General features: G+C 43.5%; 1 protein-coding gene across 1 annotated transcript in view; it reads left to right on the top strand.

The window, feature by feature from the left end:
• Positions 1–24,415, top strand: part of ADSS1 (adenylosuccinate synthase 1) — a 334,095-nt gene that overhangs the window by 189,163 nt on the left and 120,517 nt on the right. The window contains exon 4 of the mRNA XM_085626248.1: positions 16,026–16,076. Within this exon, the coding sequence (XP_085482374.1) occupies positions 16,026–16,076 (51 nt within the window). The remainder of the gene's footprint in view (positions 1–16,025; positions 16,077–24,415) is intronic.

Below are 24,415 nucleotides of genomic sequence, written 5' to 3'. Positions count from 1 at the left end.
TTGGGCTGTTGGCCTCCTTGTTGGTCCTTCCTGTTTTGCCCTTCTTGGGGTTCGCCTTGGGTGGTTCCTTGGTGTCCTCCTGGCCTGTGGGTCGGCTCTTGGTTGGTGGCGGTTCCTCCTTCCCGGTTCTGGGGTTTGTTTCCCCGGTTCCGTGTTCGGCCCTTGGTTGTTCTCTCTTTGGCTGTGCCCTGGCTGTGTGTGGAGTCTACTTTGGGTGGCGCTTGTTGCTCTCCCTGGCCTTGCTTGGGTGGGTTCCTGGGTTTGTGTCCCTGTGTCTCCTGCTTTTGCTTGCCTCGGTCCTGGCCTCTGGCTGGTTCCTGTGCCCGGGTTTTCTTCTTCCAGTGTGGCGGCCTTGGCTGCGGCCGTCCGGTATCTCTGCTGGGGTTGGCGGCTTGTCTTTCCTGCCTTTTGGCCTGGGCCTCCTGTGGGTTTCCTGTGCCTCCGGTTCATTGTTGCTGCGGTTGTCGGCTGTTCGGTGGGGGGGGGGCCTTGCCTGGGTTCCATGGCCCCTTTCTTGCTGGTTGTTGCTCTGGGTTGGTGCCTGTTTTCTTGTCTGATTCCTCCCTCTTCGGCCTTTGCGGCTCTGCTGGTGGCTTCCCCTGGTGTGTTGGGGTTGGTCCTGTGGTTGGTCGCGTTCGTTGTTTCTCTGGCTTTGGCGTGCCTCTTCTTTCTCCTCTTCCTTCCCCTCACCTCTTGGTGTGGTCTTTTGTGGGTTGGTCCGGCTGTGGGTTGCCTTCTTCCCTGCTCTGGGGGGTTCGCGCTCTGTCTTGCCCTGCTGTGTTCCTTCCTGGGCCTTTGGCCGTGTCTCCCTGTGCAGCCTGCTCTCGTATGCTCTTGCGCGTTGGGCCGGGATGTCCTGTTTTGTCCCTGATGGGGCGGCTGCTTGGTGGTGCCTGGGGCTGTGGGCTTCTCCCTTGGTGGTTTTTCTCCCTGGTTGTTTGCCCTTCCTGGCTGAGTTGCTCCGTTGGGGGGCTTCCGCTTCTCCGGGCTCCGGGGCGCCCTTCCCCTGGTGGTTCGGGGGGGTGGTCTTTCTTTCTGCCCCTCTGGGTGTTCCCTTGGGGCTTGGCTCTGGGTGCGGGGCCTCCTTCGGGCTTGCCTGGGGGGTCTTGTGCTAGTTTGCGGTCCTTTCTTGGTCGTCCCCCGCTTGTTTTGGGGTTTCTGCTCTGTCGGCTTGGTTGGGGGTGTGGCTGGTTTGTGCTACTGCCTGCGTTTTGTTGGTGGCTCCCTTCTGCTTCGGTTGGGTGCCATTTTTCTCGGTCTGGTGCCCCGGCTTTAGTGGGGTTCCGGAAGGCCGGGTTCTCTGCTTTGGTATTCTCCACTTTGTTAGGAATGGGACGAGGACTAGAGGGACCTGGGGGTAATGTCCTATTACTTACCGGTAATCTTCATTACACCTGGTCCCGTTGTCCTCGTTCCATTTCTTACTTCCCTCCCTCCCTCCCTGGCGGCCGGCCTTCCGGTTGTTGGCTTGGTATTTTCAGGCTGCATACTGTGCTGGTACTGCTTATGTACTCCCAGCGGGAGGGAGTGGGTTAGGTATCCCAGCATGCTCCTGTTCTTTTTTTTCTGTCACGGAGATAGTGATCTCCACTTTGTTAGGAATGGGATGAGGACAATACAATCCCTTAAATAAATGTGTTTGCTGTTTAATTCCTAAAAGTAAACTTCGTTAATGTCCAAATCATCCACTATATACATGGTTTAAATCAGGGTCTCCAACCTTTTCTATAACTTTAGTTACTTCTGATCGATGAAAATAGTCATGACATACTGACTTCGGCAATTGTTGCAGTGGTGGCCATATTGGAAATAATCACAGTAGTGGCTATTAGTTGAGGTCATCCAGATGTATGTCACAATATTGAGTGATGACAAAATATCATATCCAGAATATTAACTAATAGAAAAAATGCATTTCTCAGTAATTATTCTAAACTCCATAACAGCTTAAAGATAAATAGATGTGGCGTTAAGATCATAAATAAAACTTAATTTACCTTAACATACATACCTTCATGATATTGCAGTAGTCTATATTCTGGATACAATATATTGCCTTAATGATATTTAAAATGTTATATTTTTGTAGAAAACCTACCGACCCCATGGCATAAAACAGGATTACTAACAGCAACGTCAGGAAACGATTTTTAATATTAAAATGCCTCCCATACCTAATGACCTAACAGCCACAGCAGTAAGTGCCCACATGCACAAGGTAAATACTAAAATCTTCAAATATCCACAACTCTGTATGAGCCGTCATTAAATGACAGCCTAAATATGTTTTAGATTTTCATCATTATGTGTTCAAAAACCAGCATGTTAGGTTCTCAAAATACATGGTTTTCTATCAAATATGCACTTTCCATTTTTCTTTAACCCACTCAAAGAATATCTAGTCCCTCTGAATTAAGTACTGTGCTGGGCTGCATTTCAGGGAGCTACTTCCAGGGAACTGGCGAGCTACCCGTGGGAGACTCCTGGGAGACTCCTGGATTAAATCCTTAACACAAGTGAAGACCAGCAACACTTACAACTTCGATGCTAAAGGGAAACATGTCCATGAGGTGCTTGTTCCACCAACATATGGATAGTTTAATTCTCTTGGACATATGGGAGCACATTTTTGAAGTGAGCTCTTATTAAATATAGAAATTGCGGCATTCCAGGTTGCATGTGATTGTACGTTTTTTGATGACCCCAACAGTGATCAAGTCCACTGTTAAACTTTGTTGACATGTCTGGAACATATCCTACAAATGTGGGAAGGGCTATCCATAATGGCATTTTGGAATACATAATTGTGCTCCTGTAGTACTCTTTTACATACAATTATATACCTTTGTGAAGTGGAACCAAAAATTTTAAATGGCAAGAAAATAGGAATATTTAGGAACTGCTCATATACAGGTAGAACAAATCGATAGGACTCTCAATATTTGCACTTTTAATAATAGTGTTGGACTTTTTAGCCAATTTACAAAGGCTTATAGGTGTATGCAATAGTACCCCTTTGCACTACTTGCCATGCTCATAATGATTTTGAGAATCAGTCCCAATAGGTTCAACTATATTCTATGGTGCATGTAGGAGAACATCCTTGGACTGTCCTTTTAGTAAGTACACAATCACTTGGTAGGTGGTTTCAACACCTGCCACTTATCGGAGTAGATCTATAAACCACCCTTCTGAATGGCTGTGTACATTAGGCACCATGAATATTATGCATACATTCCATTAAGCACTGTGTTTCTGTGCTTGATCTGGGCAACTATCTGTGAACTACACCTTACCTCCTTCCTAAACGGAACATCTCACTAATCCTAATATCAGTTATCACAGACCAGGATGACTGCACTTCCCAGTAGACATACATGCCAAACTGCCCTTATATTCTTATCTGACAATCACAAGCAGGAATACAGCGTATCAAATTTGTATTCCCCAGCTTTGAGTCCACCTAACGACATACATTATAAAAATGTTGTGTTATATGATGTATTTACAGAGGCGTAGCTAGAGCTTGTGGCGCCCGGGGCTATCCCTCAGATTGCCGCCCCTGGGAGGGGGGGGGGGGGGGGTGTTGCTGGGGAAAAAGGACGGCAAGCACTTGAAAGAGGACCGAGAGACACGTAGTATTGCCGCTAATAGTTACCTCAATCAAGCTAGTTACATGCACATACATGACACGGTCCAAGGCTACACAGTTGAATACACCGGTGACTGGCAGTACAAAAGAGAACACACAGACTGCATGATCTATCTGGGGACTCAGAAAAACCGCATGTGACATCCATCAGAGAGCTGCGTGAACAATTGCCTGGTAATCCCCTCAGCACAATGCAAACATGCACATACATGACACTGTTCAGGGTTCCATCATCTACAGCTGACATATAATGACCATTCATCATGGTCCCTCCATTAAAGCAGTGCACTTTGTGATCTGCATGGTAAATGTTCTTTGCAGCAGGCACATTAACCCTCTGTGCTACCTTTCAGGGAGTCAACCCTTCCACTAGACAAAACTCGGACATCTCTCTAGGAAGAACATTAATCACCGAAGTTATCATTACATTTTTATTGTTTCTGAAAATTGCTGGAGGCCAGGAAGGAGGCAGCAAGTTTTTTTTTTTAACCATAATATACTTGTAAACACTACGCACCCACCCGAAATAGGTACCCAGTGAGGTCACACCGTTCGCATCGCCCTAACCTGCTCAAGGTTCGTGTGACCTCAATGACAGAGTCACAGTGACTGGATCACTGTTGCTCTAGGGTCTGCTGCTTCGTAGGCCTGCCCGCAAGACTGGAGATGAACTTCAGTATGGATTGTGGTGGACAGGCCTTCAAGGTTAACTCACAATTGACACCACTAGGGTACACCTGCTTGTACTAAGACATCAAGCCTTCTAAGGTCTTGTGGGGCCTTCTAAGGTCTAGCATGGGAATATGCTCCCTCAGTAGAGTGGTCTGGTGGACTGGTCATGAAGGCTGAACCCAGTTCCCCAGTTCCAAATTCGACAGCTCTGGCCATAGTGCCACATCCTCTCCCCCACTGAACACCATACTGCCCCACTGAGAGAAACTCCACAGCCTTCAGCTACAACCTAATTGTGCCTGCTATAAACACTTGGATGTGGCTCAATTCAAATTATGCACTTGATAAGAGTAATATGCTGCCTAACAAAAAAAAGTAAAAGCAAACACTCATAGGGAATGCAAGATTAAGTAAAGCATGTGAGATGTAAGCAGAAACAACATGGTTACCTTAACGATCTCTCACTCACTATTCAGAAATCAGCGAGTGTTTTTTTACCTGAAAAGTTAAGGACATGACTACAGGGCCCTGAAGGGAACCGTTTCAATGTCCATTGCTTATATCCTTAATAAACGTAAGCAGCATGGTTTAAAAAGACCACATCCATAAACACAGAGCCATGGTACACATTATGTTTTCCAATCCACCCATCAACCAGGTATGGCAGTCCCTCCAGGAATGGTGCACTTCCCAACCTGGGGACAACAATGCTGTTCAAAGAAAGACGAGAAAACAAAAGTAGCGCTTCACTGCAAAGTCTGTAAAGTGAGGCTGATGTATTTGGATGTGAATAAAACCAATCTGGCCACTTTGCAACCACTCTGTCTTGCTTTATTTAGTTATGTATTTATTTTTTCATTTTTAAAACCTTCTATTTCTCTCCATCCCGCTGGACTTTGGAATAGAAAAATGTCAGAAAAAGGGCATTTCCCGCAAGAGTGTTTTTCTTTTTTGGATCCATTTCACAGGAAAGCAACTAAATGAAAGAAGGAAAGAGAGGTTGTAAACCGTTTCTTCAAGTTACGGTTTTCAGTAAGTGAAGAGCAAGACAGAAAGAGAGGGAATAATAGAAAGAGAGGGGGGGACAGCTGCCAGCGCAAAAAGGAAGAGGACATTGCCCAAGTCCTATTCCTTCTCTGCCCGTCCCCGAACGTCCACGAAAGCAAGCCGAGCCTTATCTGAATGCCTTTGTCCGCCCCCAAAATAGTGCCGCCTGGGGCGGACCACCCCCACCGCCCCCCCTAGCTACACCACTGCGTATTTATTTCTGAAGCACAATTCATACACCTTCAGAGTCTCTGTAAAATGTTTTAAAAATATCTTAAAGGCCACAGTAGTAAACATGTCAAAGAGTACTGGTTCCAAGTCTTTCACTTAATTAACTTGGGAAACAGCCTTTACAACGCAGCATTTACCACACAATGCTATCATCACGCATCCTTTGCCACACAATGCCTTTGCCACGTATTGCCATTACCACACAGGTCTTTAACACGCATATGCCTTTAACGTGCATGCCTTAACCCCTTTACCGCGGAGCGAATTCCGCCGCGGCGCTGGGGGGGTTCGGGGTGAGCGCGGCGCCGCCATGCTCGTGACGGAACCACGCCGTCATGAGTCACGGGCGAGCTGTGCTCAGGACGGCATGGTTCCGTCACGACTCCGCCCACTTGCATTATTCGCCAGCACAGGCGGGGAATCAGCGCCGCATGGGCGGAGCAGCCGCAATGGCCGCAGCATGACGGAACCACTCCGTCATGAGCACACGGCGCCCGTGGCTCATGACGGAGTGGTTCCATCATGAGCAGGCAAGGGGTTAACAACGAAATGGTAAATACCGAGAGCTGCCATACTTACTAGCAAGGGCACGCAATAGTGAAAGTAAAAAAGTTGTGATCTGGGCAAGAAAGTTTAGGAGGTGGTAGAAAGAGGCATAAAGTGAAATCAAGACTAGAGAGACACTGTTTGTATTTTCTAACCCTTGCATTTGACCACGGGCTTCTAGGCGAATCTTTGTGCTTCTGCACATTTTTTCCATTTTTTTTATATTTACATATCAAGCACTTCTTCCTATTCTGCTTGATCCTAGGAGCTGGTTTTGAAAGGGAGAGAGAGCAAACACCACCAATTTTTGGCACAAATGTTTGGCGACCTCATAAAATGAAATATTCTAATGATAATAACTACTGTACATTACTTTCAAAACATGAGCGTTCATTGGTGCACTAACACATTGGAGCTAGAGTCTGTATGATACCCTATAATTATTTCATTACACAAAATCCACGCTTCGTGACTCATACATTACATTTTGTGAATGGTAAAATAAGCAACAGTTTTTATTACATGACAATTTTCTTTTTATCACATTAGTTTCAGTGTCTGGAATTCTTGCTATAAATATACGGACTATTTGCAGCCATGTCTGGCCAGAGGGTGTTCACATAATTGGAATCCCAAGCACAGTATAAATAACATCGTCTGTGTTATATTCAATGGTGCACATTTCATGAGTCACCGGTGATGCAGTTTTAGAAATCACATGTAGGTATGGAAGACATTAACTGTGCCACTCCTATGTATTGAACATTTCGAGGTGTTTTTGTGTAAACACGTGTGCAGGGCATATAATGGCAAACATTGTTTTGGCGCCATTTAATTTGTCTGCCTCCCGAGGAGCAACGAAAACAAATCCTATTCAGTGTTTTACACTTCAAAAATAGCGGTCCAAAAGGGGGTGGTGATGGACGGAGCATCAGAACCAATCAAACACTCACACCCAGTCAACAGATCTGGGTTTGATCCATCACCGTTCTTTAGCCCACTCTGCCACCCCAGTTCAGACATGGCCATATGCAAATCAGTCGGACCCTGTGCCTCATGGGAACGGTCCAGCCCGAACTGCCAAGCCATGCCTTCCCTGGACCGGAAACAAGCTTCCTAGGACCGGTTTCTGGCATTTCAGCCGTCTTCAGCCAGGCTTGCTTGAATCCAGTGGCAAAGTGAGCAAGGGACTCACGTCTGAGCATACCCTGACAACTTCAAAAATAGAACTGTGTCTGCATTCTTTAATATATAAACAGAAAGTGAGGTGCCAATCAGTTTCAACATACAATATTGTTATGTGCGTCTTTAATAGTTCAAAAAGGTGATGCAAACGTTTTTTATGCAAGAGGGGCAAAAAGTTTGAAATGTTCATCCACATATTAGCATAATATTGCACAATTATTATTCCAGGCATTTTTTTTACTTATCGCCTTCATTTTCCAGGCTAGGGTTGTTCTGCCTGTAATGTATGCGGGGACAATCGGCTGCTGTGCGCCGCACTGCAGCTCAGACGCGTTACAGATCAGGTTTGATGGGATGCATCTTGAGTAAATTTGACCCCTCGAAGAAGGATTGCACGAAATGCATTCGGGCAAAAAGCACAATTCGGAAATATTAATAGGAAACAGATGATGCGATTTTTGTAAGAAAAAACCCTCATATTTCTGCTTCATACCAGAAAAGGACTAAAGTCTATAAATGTATAAGCCTGGATTGAGGCTATAACGTGTGCTGTGCACCCCATGGCTCGCTCTTAACGCTAGATAGTGCATATCCGTGGATTGCTGGGACTTCCAGGCTGGAAGGAATCTTACTCCGAAAAGGATAACTTATCAGTACGGTTCACTGATACATAGTTTTAAATGGGCCACTGATATGTCACATCTTGCCTCTACGCATTCTTTGAATTCTCAGAAATAGGAAAGGGGGGCCCATATAAACAAATCTACCTGCTAGGGAATCTAGGGGTATATTATCAAGACAGGCGATACAATTATCGCCGCTTTAGCGGCAGAAAACTGCCGCTAAAACGGCGATAATGGGCTTGATAATATGCTCAATGTAATTCCAATTGAAGCCCATGTTAGATGTCCTTCACATCTAACCTGAGCTTCAATTGTAATTCCATAGAGCATATTATCAAGCCCATTATCGCCGTCTTAGCGGCAGTTTTCTGCCGCTAAAGCGGCGATCATTTTATCGCCTGGCTTGATAATATGCCCCTTAGTAGGTCTGTAGCTATTTTACCACTGGCCTGTCCCTGTAATCTACCTCACAGGTGGGCCAGTGTGTCAGTTGTCCCACACTCCTTGTCTAGCTACACTTGACGGAGGCTAAGGAAGATCTACCCGGGGTAAACCCCTTTGTCTTTTCTCACATCTAACTCAGAAGAGAAAACAGATACAATTTGCCTTGCAGCCTTTAAATTAACAAAAGGTTGTAGAAAGTGTACATGCAGAAAGAACTGTTAGAGCGCACTGCGTGCAAGAATATCACCAAAGACTCTACAAATATTGTTTGGACTCCTTTATAGACCAAGAAAAAACAGATAATGTAAAACTGTTCTACATGGGAAAGTACATGTAATTGCTGCTGGTCACCCAGTGAGTCAGCCTTGACTGGTACACTTCAAATGCAAGAAATTAGCTGCTAGTAGCACATTATTGGCTATATCTTCATCTAAAGATGTCTCCCCATAACGTTGTTAACAATATGTGCCACCACAACCCACTCAAGATAGCATTCGAAGGTCAAACTAGATGATGTCCACTTGTTAAAGCAGAGGTGCCAGAGAAATTAAATCCAAAGGAGAAGAACACAAGACATTCATCTACACAGTCATGGACTGTGATACATTAATACTGGATTTTCCATCCATCCCAGTGTCCGTATTTGTTTAGGACATTACCTCACAGAAAAGGAAACAGGTTTAGACATGCAGTGGAGAGGATGCATGGTATTATGCTGGATTTACAATTAAAGACAGGGACAGATTTGCAGAATGTACTCAGTTTCTGACTACTCAGTAGGAAGTAGGTTTGAATTTGCAGAATTCTCATTGACACTCGACAGAGGCATTCCTTAGACAAACTTGGTATGATGCACAAACACTTTTCTATGAGTAGTTGTATCTTAATGCTGTCTTAGGTGTTAATGACACCTGAATACCAGGCCTCATGCACAAGCCTTCTTCTAAGAGCAGTTGTTTGTATCCCTGATTAAGGTGAGACTTTTTCCAGTTGTCCAAGGCAAAGTGTGGGCCCATCCATGGCATACTGTTGCATTTCCTAGCTCTCCAAGGCATAACAGGGGCCTGTCCATAATATGATATGGGCCTTCAAGACAACATTCCAGCTATCACAAGTACAGTAGGGGTATCATTGACATAGTGTGGGCCTTCATGAGAACATCTTTGCTAACTCTTCCCTGGGTGATCAATGGAAGAATGATGCCAATGCTTGAATTATTGTGCCCATTTGTGACAACATTCTGACTATCCTTAGCACAATGATGGTAAGAACCACTGACATAAGCTCAACATCCCTGGGATTGGATAACACTGAAATTGGAATGAAAATCAGAATCTGTCCATAAGTGCAAGTATTACATAGATGTATATGAGAGTGCTTGTTGAAAACGGAAGAGTGATATTGGTATATCATATATGTTTTTGCTAAAAGAATATCTGGTATTTCGGGACACAGTACTGTTTTTTTTCCATAAGAATGAGAATCTTCTGTTTGAGGGAAATTAGCTTATTTACGCTTAATGCATTTTTTTGTATTTTATCGTACTACATCTACATTTTCAGAAAATGGCAAGTTTATGTTACCTACAAAATGTATGAATCTCTGAAATATATTCAAAACTAATATAGGGATATTCATGCTGGTCTTGGGAGGCTTATTGTTGTTTCTCTGTTTTTGGTTCCATGTTAAGCAGCTGTTATTGCTCTGGCTGTTATTTTATGATGTGCTCAAAGGCATTTTATCATCTATACTGATATAGGTTTATATGCTATTGTTCCTAAAATGGTCTGTGACCTGAGTATTTTAGATTGGTGTAATAAATAAGCTGTCTGCTGGCTATGCACTCTGTGTATGTTAGGAGAACCATTACTATGTAAAGCACAGAGACGTTTCTAGTTCTGATGTATATCGCTTGTGATTGTGAGATTTGTATACTTTTTTAGTTTTTTCCAGCCTACCTCTTTATTTATTTATTTATAAAGTTTTATATAGTGCGAACAAGATCCCGAAGGATATCAGAGCGCTTTACAATAAGTTGGTAGCGAGGACAAAATGAAATATACACAGCAATTGTGGAAAGAAAAAAATAAATAACTAAATAAATAAATAAAAAACAATGATAAACAGTAGGCAATGGTACACATAAAAGGTTTAATATTATGCAGACAATACGATCCGTGACTGTTAGTTGTGCCATGGAGCTAGGACCACAGAGACAGCTGCTTTATGAGTGCCACAACCCCTTATGGTAGGAAATTGCTCATTAAGAATCTTTTGGCTTCCAGTTTGAAAGCCTTCGTCGAGGCGAGTCTGCGTACATTCAGAGGAAGAGAGTTACATATTTTAGGGGCAGTGCCAGAGAAGGCTCAGTGACAAGTTGTCTTTTTGCTAAGGATGATAGGTTTCAGGAGGAGAGTAGAGGCGCTTCTAGATGCCCTCACCCCACAGGATAATTCAAGTTTTGCGCTAGATACGTGGGAGTATTGTAGTGAAGGGCTTTGTGCATCAGGATTGCAATCTTTAGCTGGATTCGTGCTTCAAAGGATAACCAGTTGAGAGATTTAAGGACTGGGGATATGTGCTCATTTCGTTTGGAGCCTGTGATCAGTCTTGCTGCAGAGTTCAGCGAGGCCCTAAGTGGAGCCAAGGCGTATTTAGGAAGGCCACAGAGAGTTGCTCTGCCATAGTCTAACCTTGGTAAGACAAGAGCTTGTACCACCTGCTTGAAATCCTTTTGTGGCAGGAAGGGTTTGATCATTCTGAGTGTCCTCATCAGGTGGTTCGCTCCCTTACAGACATTGCTGATATGAGTCTTCATACTCAGGTACTTGTCCACTGTGACTCCGAGCGATTTGGCTGAGTCTATGAGGATCGGAGAACAGTTGAGAGCCGTGAGGTGAGGCAACCAGAGATCGATCTTGGGGGTGTGGTTCGGCGGGGAGATGAGCAAGAATTCCGTTTTGGAAGCGTTGAGCAGTAGATGGTTCTCGGTTAACCAATTTTGGGTCGACGTGAGGATAGAATTTAGTGAGATGATGTTGTCCGGGGACGAAATTTTCAAATAGAGTTGTTTGTTGTCGGCATACATGTGGAAGAGAATATTCATAGAGTTAGGTAAGTTAGTAAGAGGTTCCAGGAAAAGGTTGAAGAGGATAGGAAAAGGGGCGGATCCTTGGGGGACCCCCATAAGTACTGGGGAGGGCTGAGAGAGAGAGTGGTTCGTCTTGAATCTTTGAGATCTGTGGAGAAGGAAGGATGAGAACCAGTGGAGCACCCGTTCCGAGAAACCCATTCTGTTCTGTAGGATGGATAGGAGAATGTCATGATTGACCGTATCGAATGCAGAGGAGAGGTCAAGGAGGATCAAGAGGCAGGATTCGTTTTTGTCAAGCATTTTCAGGATTTCATCAAAAATGTGTATAAGGACCAATTCAGTGCTGTGACCCCTCCGGAAACTGGATTGATGATGGTCTAAGAGTTGGTAGGTCTCAATGTGAGCACAGAGCTGGGATTGGACACATTTTTCGAGAAGTTTCGCTAGGGTTGAGATGTTGGAGATAGGACGGAAGTTATTGAGATCCGATTTGTCAGCGGTGAGTTTTTTTTAGAATAGGTGAGACCTGGGCTGCTTTTAGGCAGTCGGGGATCAAGCCTTGAGATAAGGAGGCATTTATAATCCTGGTCCAGGTGGGGATGAGAGCGCTCTTGATCTCTTTGAAGATGGCCGGAGGCAGCGGGTCCCCGAAGTGGTTAGACGGGTTGATAGTCTAAAGAATTTTTTCAATGTCTTTTTCACTAAAAGAGGAGAAGGAGCCCCATGAAGCATTGTTCTTAGCATCAATGACGGTCGGGATACGCTTTTCAGGGAAGACAGAGGGCGAGGCAGCTAAAGAAGGGGACAATAGAGCCTTCAAAGAGGCGAGGTCCATGGAGATGAGTCGGGATTTCTCCGTGAAGAAAGTGTCAAATTCCTCGCAAGAGGGTGGGTTGCCATTCAAATCAGAGAGGCTTGGAGCAGTAACAGATTGCTGTTTGACCAGTTCGAAGAGTTTCTTGGGGCGATTTGCCACTTGATCTAGTTGTAATCTGAAGTAGTCAACCTTAGCTTTCTTGATCTGTTTGTTGTAGAGGCCTCTGACAACTCTCAGAAGTTTTAGTTGTTCCGAGGAAGGTTTGAAACGCCAGGATCTTTCAGCTTCTCTAAGATTGCGACGTTCAGAATGTAAGTTTCCGTTGTACCACGGTTTGGAAATTTTTGATGAGGTATTTTTAAGCTTGAGTGGAGCAATGTCGTCCATGATCTTGGCGATGCTCGAATTGTAGTGGTCCGTGAGAGATTGTACCTCAACCAAGTCAGCTTGGGAGGAGAGGACGGATTTACAATGAGCAGCTAGTTTGTCGTGGTTTATTGATCTGAGATCTCGTTTCAGAATCTTCAAATAGATTATCCATTAAAATATGTTGCTGATGTCAGAAAGTGGGGAACTCTTACCAACTTAATAAATACACCCTGGTTAGGTCTTAATAAATGTCTCAGTGAAACATTTGCATGCAGGTCCTGGAGGAGTGTGTGTTAGGTTGGAGCAGTACCATAAAGCCATGAAACAACACAATACAATTCCCCAAAACTATTAAGGGAATAGAGAATAAATAAAAAACAAAAAGACACCAAAATGATCAAAATCACATAAATGAAAAACATAGATATATTTTAATATTTTTTTAAGGCAAACCAGATAGAAAAATGGAGTGTCTTTGAAAAACTACTGTTTACATTTGCCTGATACATAACCCTTAGCCAAGTTATCAGGCTGGCTTGAATGGAGCCTAAGTCAGATAATGCAAGCTGGCTGTATCTGTCAAATATTTTACCTTTGACCTTAGTCTCTGAAATGAAAGTCAAAATGCTTCAGTATGGGAAAGTTCAAAGTAGAGGCCAGCATAGGTCCCTCCAAGTGAGATACATCGTCGACATGTTCCATCTAAAACAATTGATTTTGGCACTACAAGGTCCGAGTTGGAGAAAGCTGGATTTTGTAATTGCTGATATCACTTCACTATTGGAATAGATTTGCTGCATCTCCCCATTCTGAGGTTTCACCTTCACACTTAGGGCCCAAGTTTAGAGTTTGGCAGGAGGCCGACGGTTTGCCAGGGTGGCAGATGACATTACGCCAGACTCTGCCCCCCATGTTTAGAGATCACCACCAGGCCAGCCATGATCTCCGTGCCTTCAGAGAACCCCCTGTCTCATGGGGGTTCCTCTGAAGGCACTGCAAGTGTGGTGTGCAACTAGAATCTCTGTTTTTCAAAAACAAACTCCCAATCCTGGAGTTTGCTATTGAAAGAAAAAAAAGCTAATGACCCCCTTCATTGCAACTCCTCTGAAGGACTGGAAGTGCGCTGAGTGACTGCCATGTTTCATGTGATGACTCAGCAAATATTTTTGTTTGTAAAAAACAAACTCTCAAAGTGAGACCCAGGTGGTCCTGAACCAAAAACGTACATCAAACCCCATTCCTCTCACTCCAGATAGGATGAATGGTCTGATGTACTTACAACTACAACCATAACTACATCAGGTCGTCAGTGTTGTAGGGTTCTCACCAGCAGAGACAGCTGGAGCTCCACCTTCAGAAACAGAAAAACTGGTGGCCATCATGACTCTAAAAAGAGCTGGTGGACCAAAGATTTGTTGGACATGATAATCTGCCAGAATGTGGCAGAGTATCCTCTGCCCATCATAACCTAAATAAGGTCATATTTGCCAATTTTCTCTAACTGCTGGGAACGTTTCCACTGGTCCCTCCTGCAGCGATCAAGAGAGGCTTTTGGTTGCCATGTCTCTCTCCAGCCAGAACTCCTTCAAGGTCACATCTTCTGTAGGTAGCTGGTCCTTGTTGGAATCAGAAATCCTTCTGCTTGTTGTGCCTGTGATGCAGGCAAACATGATGCCAAACACTTGACCCTTGCATCAATGTTCCAGTCCAATTTCAGCTGTTCCTGTACCCCACCCCAATGGCTAATCTTGGTTATGTGGCCAGTTATTGGCAACACCCCTACCTTCCTATGCATTGAGGCCAAGCCATTGTCCATTGGAGAGCATGCGCATTGGCTCCAGCTAGGAATGGGCTTTGAGTCTTTGGAGTTGTGATGAGGGGAAAAAACTGGTTCTAACACAGTTTTGTCCCAAGCAGAACAAACTGCATTATATAAAGTTACATTATTTTCCAACAAATTTATCAAAAATTTGATTTTTAAAACTCGGAGGATAATAACATTTTCCCAGTTGAAGTAATTTGAATTCTACCCAGCCTGTTCTTAGAGAATCTAACTTAAACCTTAACAGTGAAAAGAGGTTTTGGGCATCCAATCAGTGTGATGGCACACTATTTCAAATGTGTGCTGTACCACCTTTCTTTAATCTATATTAAGAATCTAGCCCTTTGGCCTTTAAAGCAAATTTTAGTAGTGACATATTAATATATAAGATAGGTTTTCCTATGCAGCAAATTCACTTGTTCTTCCTATCAGTAACTCTAGTGCTCTTGAACTGTAGCCCAGACAGTACACAGTGGTGTGCTCCTGGAAGACACATAGTTTTGTCATTTAGGTACAGTATTTACACATTGCAGCCTGCGTATGCAAATTGTTTACACATTGCAACCTGCATATAAAATGTAATGCCACTGGTAAATTTTCTTTGCCATCTGCCATGGCCTTACAGGTTAGTAGAATAAGGCAATTAGGTAAATCCAAGGCACACCACATATTTTAGGGGAAGGCATGAACACTGTATTACTGTTTATCACTGGTAGAGCACAAAGAGTGCTACAGCAAGACAAACAAGACATTGAAAAATGTGGGGACTACACAAATATTGTGTCCTTTCGTACAGCTGAGCATATCATTGGAAGAGGCATGACCGAAAAGTCAAGTGTAGAAAGGTTGTCGTATGTATATTTCGTGGAATGGCAGACCATGTCGCATTGCCTAACTAGATTCTCTCTCTAACCTTTAACTTTCAGTAATATGTCTAGCCCTTTAGCCGATCTTCAGGGAAATTGTGCAGAAAAATCCATTGTTTTGCCACCATTTCTTCGTGGGCTTCTAGTTGAGGATAAACTTCAACATACCTGGGGAGTGCAACACTGGCCTCTCATAGCACAAATGTATTTGCACTTTTTATTAGTACCCATTTAGAACCTGTTTATTTTTTGACAATTTGTGTACAATTGTGCCGTGCATCATTCAACCCAGTTTTTTCCCAACATTTCCTTGGTGGGAACTCTGAACTTAATGTAGTTCAGGGTTTCTCACTTAGCTCAGTAGCTCAACCATATTTGAAGTATTAATTTACAGCTATCACTTTCACTCTTCTAAAGTTCGGCAGCTGCCACTGTGTATGGATTTCCAGATGTACCCCTCTTCTGCCTTCGTTTTCTATTTATTTCTCCTCAACCTGTTTCTCTATCTCATAAATGTAGAAATATGCACTGTATGAAACAAGTCAACTGCGATAATATTATTCACACATATAATTACAAAGAAGAAGTAGAAAACAGAAAGTAATAATTGGGATGATAACGATGCTGTATTGATACCTATTGTGTGGCTCATTGCAGGTTTGAAGGACTGGGAGAAAAGATTAATCATTTCAGACAGAGCACACATTGGTGAGTATAATTCTTTTTTTATTTATTAATTTATTTCTACAGCATGCTTTTTTTTTATTGAACTACTTTTAGGTGGCAACAGATATACTTTGGTTAAGGTCAGCAAGGGAGAAGAAATTGTTTATTTTCATATTGTTATGTGTTTAGTTTTCTTCGAAAACCAGATTGTTGAAGTTGTGGATGGGTGGAGGGAGGATGAAACAGAGCTGAGGGACAGCCCCTGAGAAGGAAAGGTTGAGGTTGTTTGAGAAGAGGCTTCTATTGGGTAATTATCGCTTGATTTTGTGCCATAAATATTTTGGTGTGGAGCGTTCTTGGCATTTAAATGTGAAGGAGAGCATTTTAAAAGTGATTGTGACTTTTCTCGGAGGGTACTTCAGTGCTTGGTGGCGTTTTGAGATTGCAGAAGAAACACACAGCAGCGAATTGTACTTTCTGTTGTCCATTCATCAGGTAGCAAGAAGTTTTAAAAGGGACAGACGTACTTAAGTCTAGCATTCACAAGTGTTCCGACTACCACAAAGTGGGGTTCAAGATTAATAAATGGTGTTTTTGAGCAATTGCAGTTGTTGGAAGGATGACTGTGAGACTTGGGGCTGATGTCAACATTCCATAAAGTGCCATGGTGAATGTCAGTCATTACTTCACGCATCATTTCATCAGGAGTCATTATAACATAATAAATATACAGGGAGGGCCTTTATATATGGAATTCTTTTTAGTGTCTTTACTTGCATTTAGACATATATACAATTATATCACCACACTTCAACCCCATCACAAGGGTGTCAAGCGCTCCATAGTTCAAGTTGTAGGAACTATCATATTAAAAAGAGCGTGGCAAACCGAACAACGTACGCCCAATACATTTTGGCACACAGGCCTTGGACCAGTGATCAAGGCCTGTGTGCAGAAACGCTGCTGGCTTATATCCATTATACCCACTGGAGGGCAGGAATACTAGCAATTGAATATTCATATTGAAAAATTGATATTAACGGGCATTATTGCATGCAAATATACATAAACAGCGGCTAAAAGTGTTACCCAATTGAGGGCAATATTGTGAATTAGAACATTGGAATGTGGAGCACTCCATTGTAGACAATGGAGTGCTCCCTGCTTCTACGGGCCGGTAAAGGCCCGCAGAGCAACATTCCAATGTTTTACAAAAGCCTCTCGAAGCTCAAGGGGATTTAAATCCCCTTGAGCTTCGAGAAGCCTTTCTTTAATTTGTTAGAACATTCTGCCCTCTAGTGGCAGAATGTTCTAATAGCCTTATAGCCCTTCGTAGCAGGGCTATACCGCTATTAAAGTCCCGCTGCTTTTGTTAAAGTCCCTCGCCTTCGGCTCGGGCCTTTAACGCTGCAGCGGGCCTTTTATAGCCGGTATAGCCCGCTACGGCGGGCTACAAGGCTATATTACCAGATGCCAGTGAATTCAATAACTTGGAAATGAAGAGATGGATTACGTGAATGAACTCATCGTTCAAGGAACATTCCTGTTAGACTACTTATTTCAAACAATAAATTGGTGACATGAAATTAATTGCAACTACACTTATGGTACATTAAGGATTATAAGCACAAAGGGCCAGATTTCGAATTCCTTCTGCCCGACACCGCCTCGGTTGGTGGTCCCGACCACCTCATTAGAATGCGACCAAACACTGTTCGGTCGCATTCCTATATTTCACTATGGGAGCATGCATTACGGCCGTTAACCGGGCGTAATGCTACTCCCATAGTGAAATGGGAGGTGCAGTTCATCCCTGCCCCCGTGGCAGGCACCTCAGGTACCTGCAACAAGGTGCAAGGATCAACAGGGGGACACCATAGGTGCCTCCTCTGTCTCCAACCAGAGGCCGTGCACCAAAGTGGGCCCTGCTTGGGGCCCCCAAACATGCCTTCTAACATGGTTTCCATGTTGGACAGACTGGCATGGAAACCATGTTGGAAATGTGCATTGTAATCTCAAGGATGGAAAGGCCCGCCCTTGAGATTACTAGCCGGCTTCCGACTGGCAGATGGGCTCTCCAAGCCCATCGGAAGCCAGCCAGAATGACTGGCCAGTTTCCTTTCCGACCACCTCCATCATAATGAGGTGGTCAGAAAAGAAACCAAGGGTCCCATTATGATGCGGTCCTGAACGGAACCTTTACAGGCCACATCGTAATTGGCCCCAAAGAACATGGGCACTTTTAAACATATACACATCAGTGATGTAACATTAACTCCAGCAGCCCACATGGTGTGGAGAGGCCCGAGCTCCAGTGGCCCCCTCCAGCAATGTGCACGGGCCCCTGGCCTGAGAGCTCCTGACTGGGTCCTGGAGGGGGGGAGGGGCCTACATGTACTTTGCACTGGGGCCCCCTCAAGTTTTGTTACGTCACTGATCCACATAGTGACCACAAAACCTAGAATGAGCTCATGCACAATTGGAGGGGAGACTTTAAAAGAAAGAGAAAACAGACTCTTAACAACTGTGACCAAGACCGTGAGTTTGGAATGCATTACGTATCTAATGAGTGATTCATTAAAACCCTTAAATAGGATCTCTAAGTGCAGCACCAGCATTACTATAAGGATTTGAATGCTAATATTGACTTGTGCCCTAAGGTAACTATAACTCACACCCCAGCCATGCGTAGTGATATTATCAACGATATCATAGAAGATGTCATGATTGATGTAATATGTGGGATAAATAGCAGTGCATGTAGAGGGCACGAGTTATAGTTACCTTAGGGCACACGTTATAGTTACTGGAGATAACTGTAACGATAACTGGGGAATTTCAGTGGCGTTAAGAGTATTAAGAGTTATGTTGTTACTGAACATTTCACCTAACTATAACATTACTTCAACCTTTGTTTTTTGTGTGTGAATTTCTAGAGGTTTTTTAATGTAAAGTTACATTTATTTACCAAACGTATATCCAACCCCCTGCGAATCACAGCCAGAGGCTGTGCACGGCAAGGGGTTGGCTGCAGGCCCTGTCCTCTGGCCGGCCCTGTTACCAACACCCCACATGGAACCAACCCCACGGTTGTGCGCAGTGGGGGATTGGTCACAAGGCCTGGCCTGTAGCCAGATCCTGGGGTCAACCCCCAAAGAGGTAGCCAACCCCACACTTCACAGACTGTCCGGTGCAGCATAGCAGGGGGTGGTTCACTGACAAAATATTGAAACCCAAAATATTGTGGTTACAAATATTGTGTCAAACATATTGAGCACAAAAATATTGTTTTCCTATACTTATGATGTAAATGACAAAAATATAGAACAAATATAGTTTTACACCAATATCGAAACATGTATACAAAATATTGTTTACTAAAATATATATCTTAAAACATAATAAACATGAAATATTTTAACATATAACAGTAATTTAATGTAAAGTAAATATATTTAAACAATATAAAAAATATATATAAATATATACCTATTTAAACAAACACACACATATATATGTATATATATATATATTTGTATGTGAGTATGTTTATTTACACATATAAAATGTAATAATATAACAAGTATAGAAACTTAAAAAACAATATTTCTAACCTGAAAATATTTTATATTTTGCCTGAATACCGCGAAGGGTTGGCCACAGGGCTTTGCCTGCGACCAGGCTCTAGCCTGGATATGCCCTGGAGAAACCATCCCCCTGGGCCTCTCATTAAAATTAAGGGAAGGGGGCATGGAGCCTCCCTTCCCAGGGCATTTTCAGCCCCGGGTTCCCCATCCCCCTGGCCCGGTGTTATTATTGGTGGAGGGGGCACGCGGCCCCCTCCCTGAGTTGATTTTAGCCCTGGGCACCCCAGGCCTAGTGCATTTTTGGGGGGAGGGACCACGCGGCCCCCTCCCTGGGCCGCTTTTGGCTATGTGAATCCCCATCTCCTGGGGCGCATCACTGTGAAAATTGAGTGCTCTGGTGCCCACCATAGACTAGTTCGGGCCGTGGGGGAGTCCCAAGGCCCCCGCAACCCCAGCTGGCTGACCGCATATATCAGGAGCCGGTATTGCTCCCATCGCTGGGAGAAGTTACTAATGCTGTTCCCTGCAGGCGGGAGCAATATTTTTATCTGATTCCCTGCTCGCTTCAGTGCAGTCAGGGAAACATATGAAAAGTCTGCTCCCAGCAGGTGGGAGCATTTTTAAAGCCTCCGCCTGCTGGGAGCAAACTGAGGGGTCTATTAGTATGTCGGGCGGATCGCCACCGCCCGCATGGCGGTGGCGATCCGCCCAACATAAGCACCTGCCCGCCTCCCATTTCCCCCCGCCATATTATGATGGCGGGGGTACCGCGGCAGACGGGAAGACCGTCCGCCCCTTTTCCACCCAGTCGACCGGGCGGAAAAGGGTTGCATATGTAAGTGTTTGCTTGTGTAAGTAGCTAATTTTTTCTTCAGAGAGAAGTAGGTCTGACCTGGTGATGCTTGTCCAAGAGCACAAGTTCCGCCCAAGGCAGTTTTAAAAAAAAACAACAGTTTATTGTAAGTTATTCCCCTTTTTATTTTTACACAGATGCTGCTGGTGTTTGTTCAACACTTCAAGTTGCATATTTTGTTGGTACCCTTTAAAAAAAATGTAAAGTACAAAACATTTTTAAAATATTTGAAAACACAAAAAAGCATATTTGTTGAAAACTGTTCTTTGCAGAGCTAGCCTCTACTCTTATGAACTACGTTGTTTGCACTGTTTTTGTCTTTTCTTGCTTCTTAAATTCTCTTGCGAGACTCTCACACGATCATAACACACATGGCTGGCCCAGTTATTTTCCACACGGGTTTGGTGAGACGCTTGCAAGATCGAGCAAGCCTCAGGTATCAATTTTCACTCCGTGAAGCTTGCACACAACTCTCGCAGGATCGCAACACAATTCTAGGGAAATAGTAGTATATGGAAGGGACTAGCCTCAGGACCCTCTTTTCTAGATTGGGTGTCCACACTAGGGTGTGAGAATGGATTGACCATTCCTTTCAAATTTCTCTCTCAGATTACAGATATGTATTCTAGGGTATGTTGATGGACTGGCCTCTCCTTCAAGACCTCTCTCTCAGATAACAGGTGTGCATAGTAGGCAGTGGGAGGGACTGGCCTCTCCTTTCAGACATCTCTCTCAGATGACGGGTCTGTGTAGTAGGCTGTCTGAATGGACTGGCACCTCCTTTCAGACCTCCCTCTCAGATGGCAGCTATCCACAGTAGTGTGTAGAGAGAGGCTGTCCGTTCCTGTCAGAGCTCTCTCTAAGTTCACGGGTGATATTAGTAGACTGTGTGAATGGACTGGCCTCTCCTTTCAGACCTCTCTCTCAGATGACGGGTGTAAGTAGTAGAGAGTGGAGATGGACTGGCCTTTACTTTTAGACCGCTCAGATGACAGGGGTGCATAGTAGAGTGTGTAGAGGTACTACCTCTCTGCTGAGACTTCTCTAATGATGGATGTGTGGGGTAGAGTGTGGCGAGGGAATGGTCTCTCCTTTCAGATCTCTCTCTCAGAAGACGGGTGTGCATTGCAGGGTGTGTGGAAGGACTAGCCTCTCTGCTGAGACATCTCTCTGTAATGGCAGGTGTGCTTAGTAGAGTGTAGGGAGGGAAAGTCCTCTCCTTTTAGACCTATTTCTCAGATGACACTTCTGTGTTATAGGGTGTGTAAAGGGACTGGCATCTCTGCTGAGATATCTCTCTGTAATTATAAGTGTCTGTAGTAGGGTATGTGGAGGGGCTGGGCTCTCCTTTCAGACCGGTCTCTCAGATGACGGGTGTGCATTGTAGGGTATTTAGAGGGACTAGTCTCTCTGGTGAGAAGCTCTCCATCCTCTATAGTAAGACGAGAACAAGGGAACCCTACTCACACTGAACCAGGGTAATAAACGTATTATCAAAAAACAAAGGCTCATGTGGACACTTAAAGACCCTATACTGCACACAGGGTTGAAACACAGTCGACACTTTGCATAAACGAACCATTGTATACCAGCACTGATCACTGTATTAAGCGCTGTTCACTGTATAAATATCTGTTAATTGTCATTTATATGATGCATTGGAAACCTTATATATATGTCACAATTATGTCACTAATTTTCTAGGTTCCGTTTTTCACTGGGACACCACCCACTCAGAACTATATGTTCAAATGTATTACTATGTATATTTCGTTTCAAGGATTATATAAATAATTGTGATTTAAACACAAACCTGAGGTGTATTTGCTTCCTTCTCTTTCCAATATCACTATAACCCATTGCATTGCCATTGTGCCTATATGCATTGAAATTACTTCATTAAGTGTCCACATGAGCCTTTGTTTTTTGATAATAACTCCATCCTCTATAGGGCATGTAAGCCTACAACAGGGGTCTTCAAACTGGGGCTCACCCTCTTAAGCGGTGGGGAGTCATCTGAAGTGGGGCAACAAAGTTTGTAGATCATGGGTCTACATGTTACAGTAGCTTGACATTGTTTGTGGTGACTAGGAAAAAGTAGTAAAGTTACTCAAAAGTGTAAGAGTAAACTTACAAATGTAGATCAACTCACATGTACGTTTACCTTTTTGAATAGTCCCCTTAATCTTTCTAGTAGTATGGAGCGATCGACATTATTGAAAGTCTCATACATTTCTAATAACACCATACAGGATGCATAATTCTTGTTACTTGCAGCTAAAAGGAGTTAATCAGCATATAAAGTGGCAGTTTAGTCTCTGTTTCTGAATGAATTTTTGCTTTGACATCATCTTTTGCCGCCATGCTCGCTGACTAGTGTTTTATAGAAATCAGGAAATTAACAATAAAAATATGTCCATACAACAGAAAGGGGGGAACTCGAGGGAATTGTCAAGAAAAGAGGCACTTGGAATATCTTATAATTGAGAACCTTCACAGCCACATTGCAAGTCTCGTTTGGAAAGTCAATACTGGCACTCACAAAATATTCGAACCCCTTTCATGGAGGTGCGTGGGGATTGGTACAGATCAGTATTATCTAAATTCACAAAATCAGAACTGGTGAAACAAAGTATTTTGGTTTAAAATGTAGTTTATTTCTGGAAATCTTTAAATGCCAGCTCATGCCTCTTCTAATGCAGCAGATGTCTGCTAGTGTAGTCACCCTCTCAGGCAGGCTGTTGTGTCAGGCAGCCATCGCATGGTACAGTGAAAGTAGCCATTTTCCAATCTTCATTCATTTAATCCTTTGGTTGCTGTGTAATTCTAGCAAAACGTATTTAAAAGCTTAGAATCTATTTACCTATTAGCCTCTCACACTTTAAGACACACTAACCACTTCCAAGCACATACAAAAAGATATAGCTATCAAATTGTTAAAGCCAATAAACATGTTCAAATAAATGAACTCCACCAAAGACCTGGTTATTTCATTTGCTGACTCTGGGTGGTCTGAAATATACACAGCTGAATAAGCAGATATGAAGAAATAGAAGACAGAACTAGGACTGTAAAAATGCTTTTTTGTAATGCACTAATTCCGTTTTAGGAGTCAGCAAACCTTCACTGACTCCTAAAAAGGGATTGCGAATACATGCTGATTAAAGGGGCATGTTGTAGGCATCCCTTCCAAATACCAAATCAGAACAACATTTATTTATGTTTTGCAACTAAAATCCAGTTATAAAACTTTGAAAAATAACCAACACTTGAGACGGGATGGTAAACTATTTGCAATAAGTGTAGTAAGCTGTTCGCAAAATAGAATGGATCCCCAATGGGATCCTTCCTCTTTGTGAATGTTATAAAAAAGGTTTGTTGGGGAGTAGTCCATGGTCCATTTTTTTACGGAAAACTGGTTGCATTCAAAATCTTTTACTTTATTAAAAGGCAATCAGAGGCACAGCGATCTGCTGAGCATGGCAAATCAACATTTCTGTGATGGCCACCAATAGGACTGAGTTACTGTTTGAGACCAACCTCTCTAATATTCATGAGGTAGGTTGAGCTATGACCCACTCCAAATCAGAATTTTACGAACAAACTATTTGTACCTAGGTTGGTTTATAAAATTCTTTACTGGTTGCAACATACTAGCCTCAAATTGTGACCAGTTTTTGCATACAGTATTTAGTACATCCACCCCATTTTCCTGTCCATCCTCACGTTAAGCGATGTTTTGTTTTCAGTGCACTTCACCTAGTGAACGTAGTCGGCACATAATCCATATGGACAGCGTTTTACTCCATCCAGTTTACGTTGTTGGTTTTTGGCAGGGTTTCCATTTTGAGCTTTCCGCAACCCTATCAAAAGCGACTTTGAGGGTCCCTAGCAGGGCTCCTTCAGCCAGCAGCCTCCGGTTAGGGCCCGAGGGGGCACCT

Source organism: Triturus cristatus, chromosome 9 (genome assembly GCF_964204655.1).
Source record: "Triturus cristatus chromosome 9, aTriCri1.1, whole genome shotgun sequence".
In the NCBI taxonomy this organism is placed as follows: Eukaryota; Metazoa; Chordata; class Amphibia; order Caudata; family Salamandridae; genus Triturus; species Triturus cristatus.
This window is presented reverse-complemented; position numbering and strand designations above follow the sequence as displayed.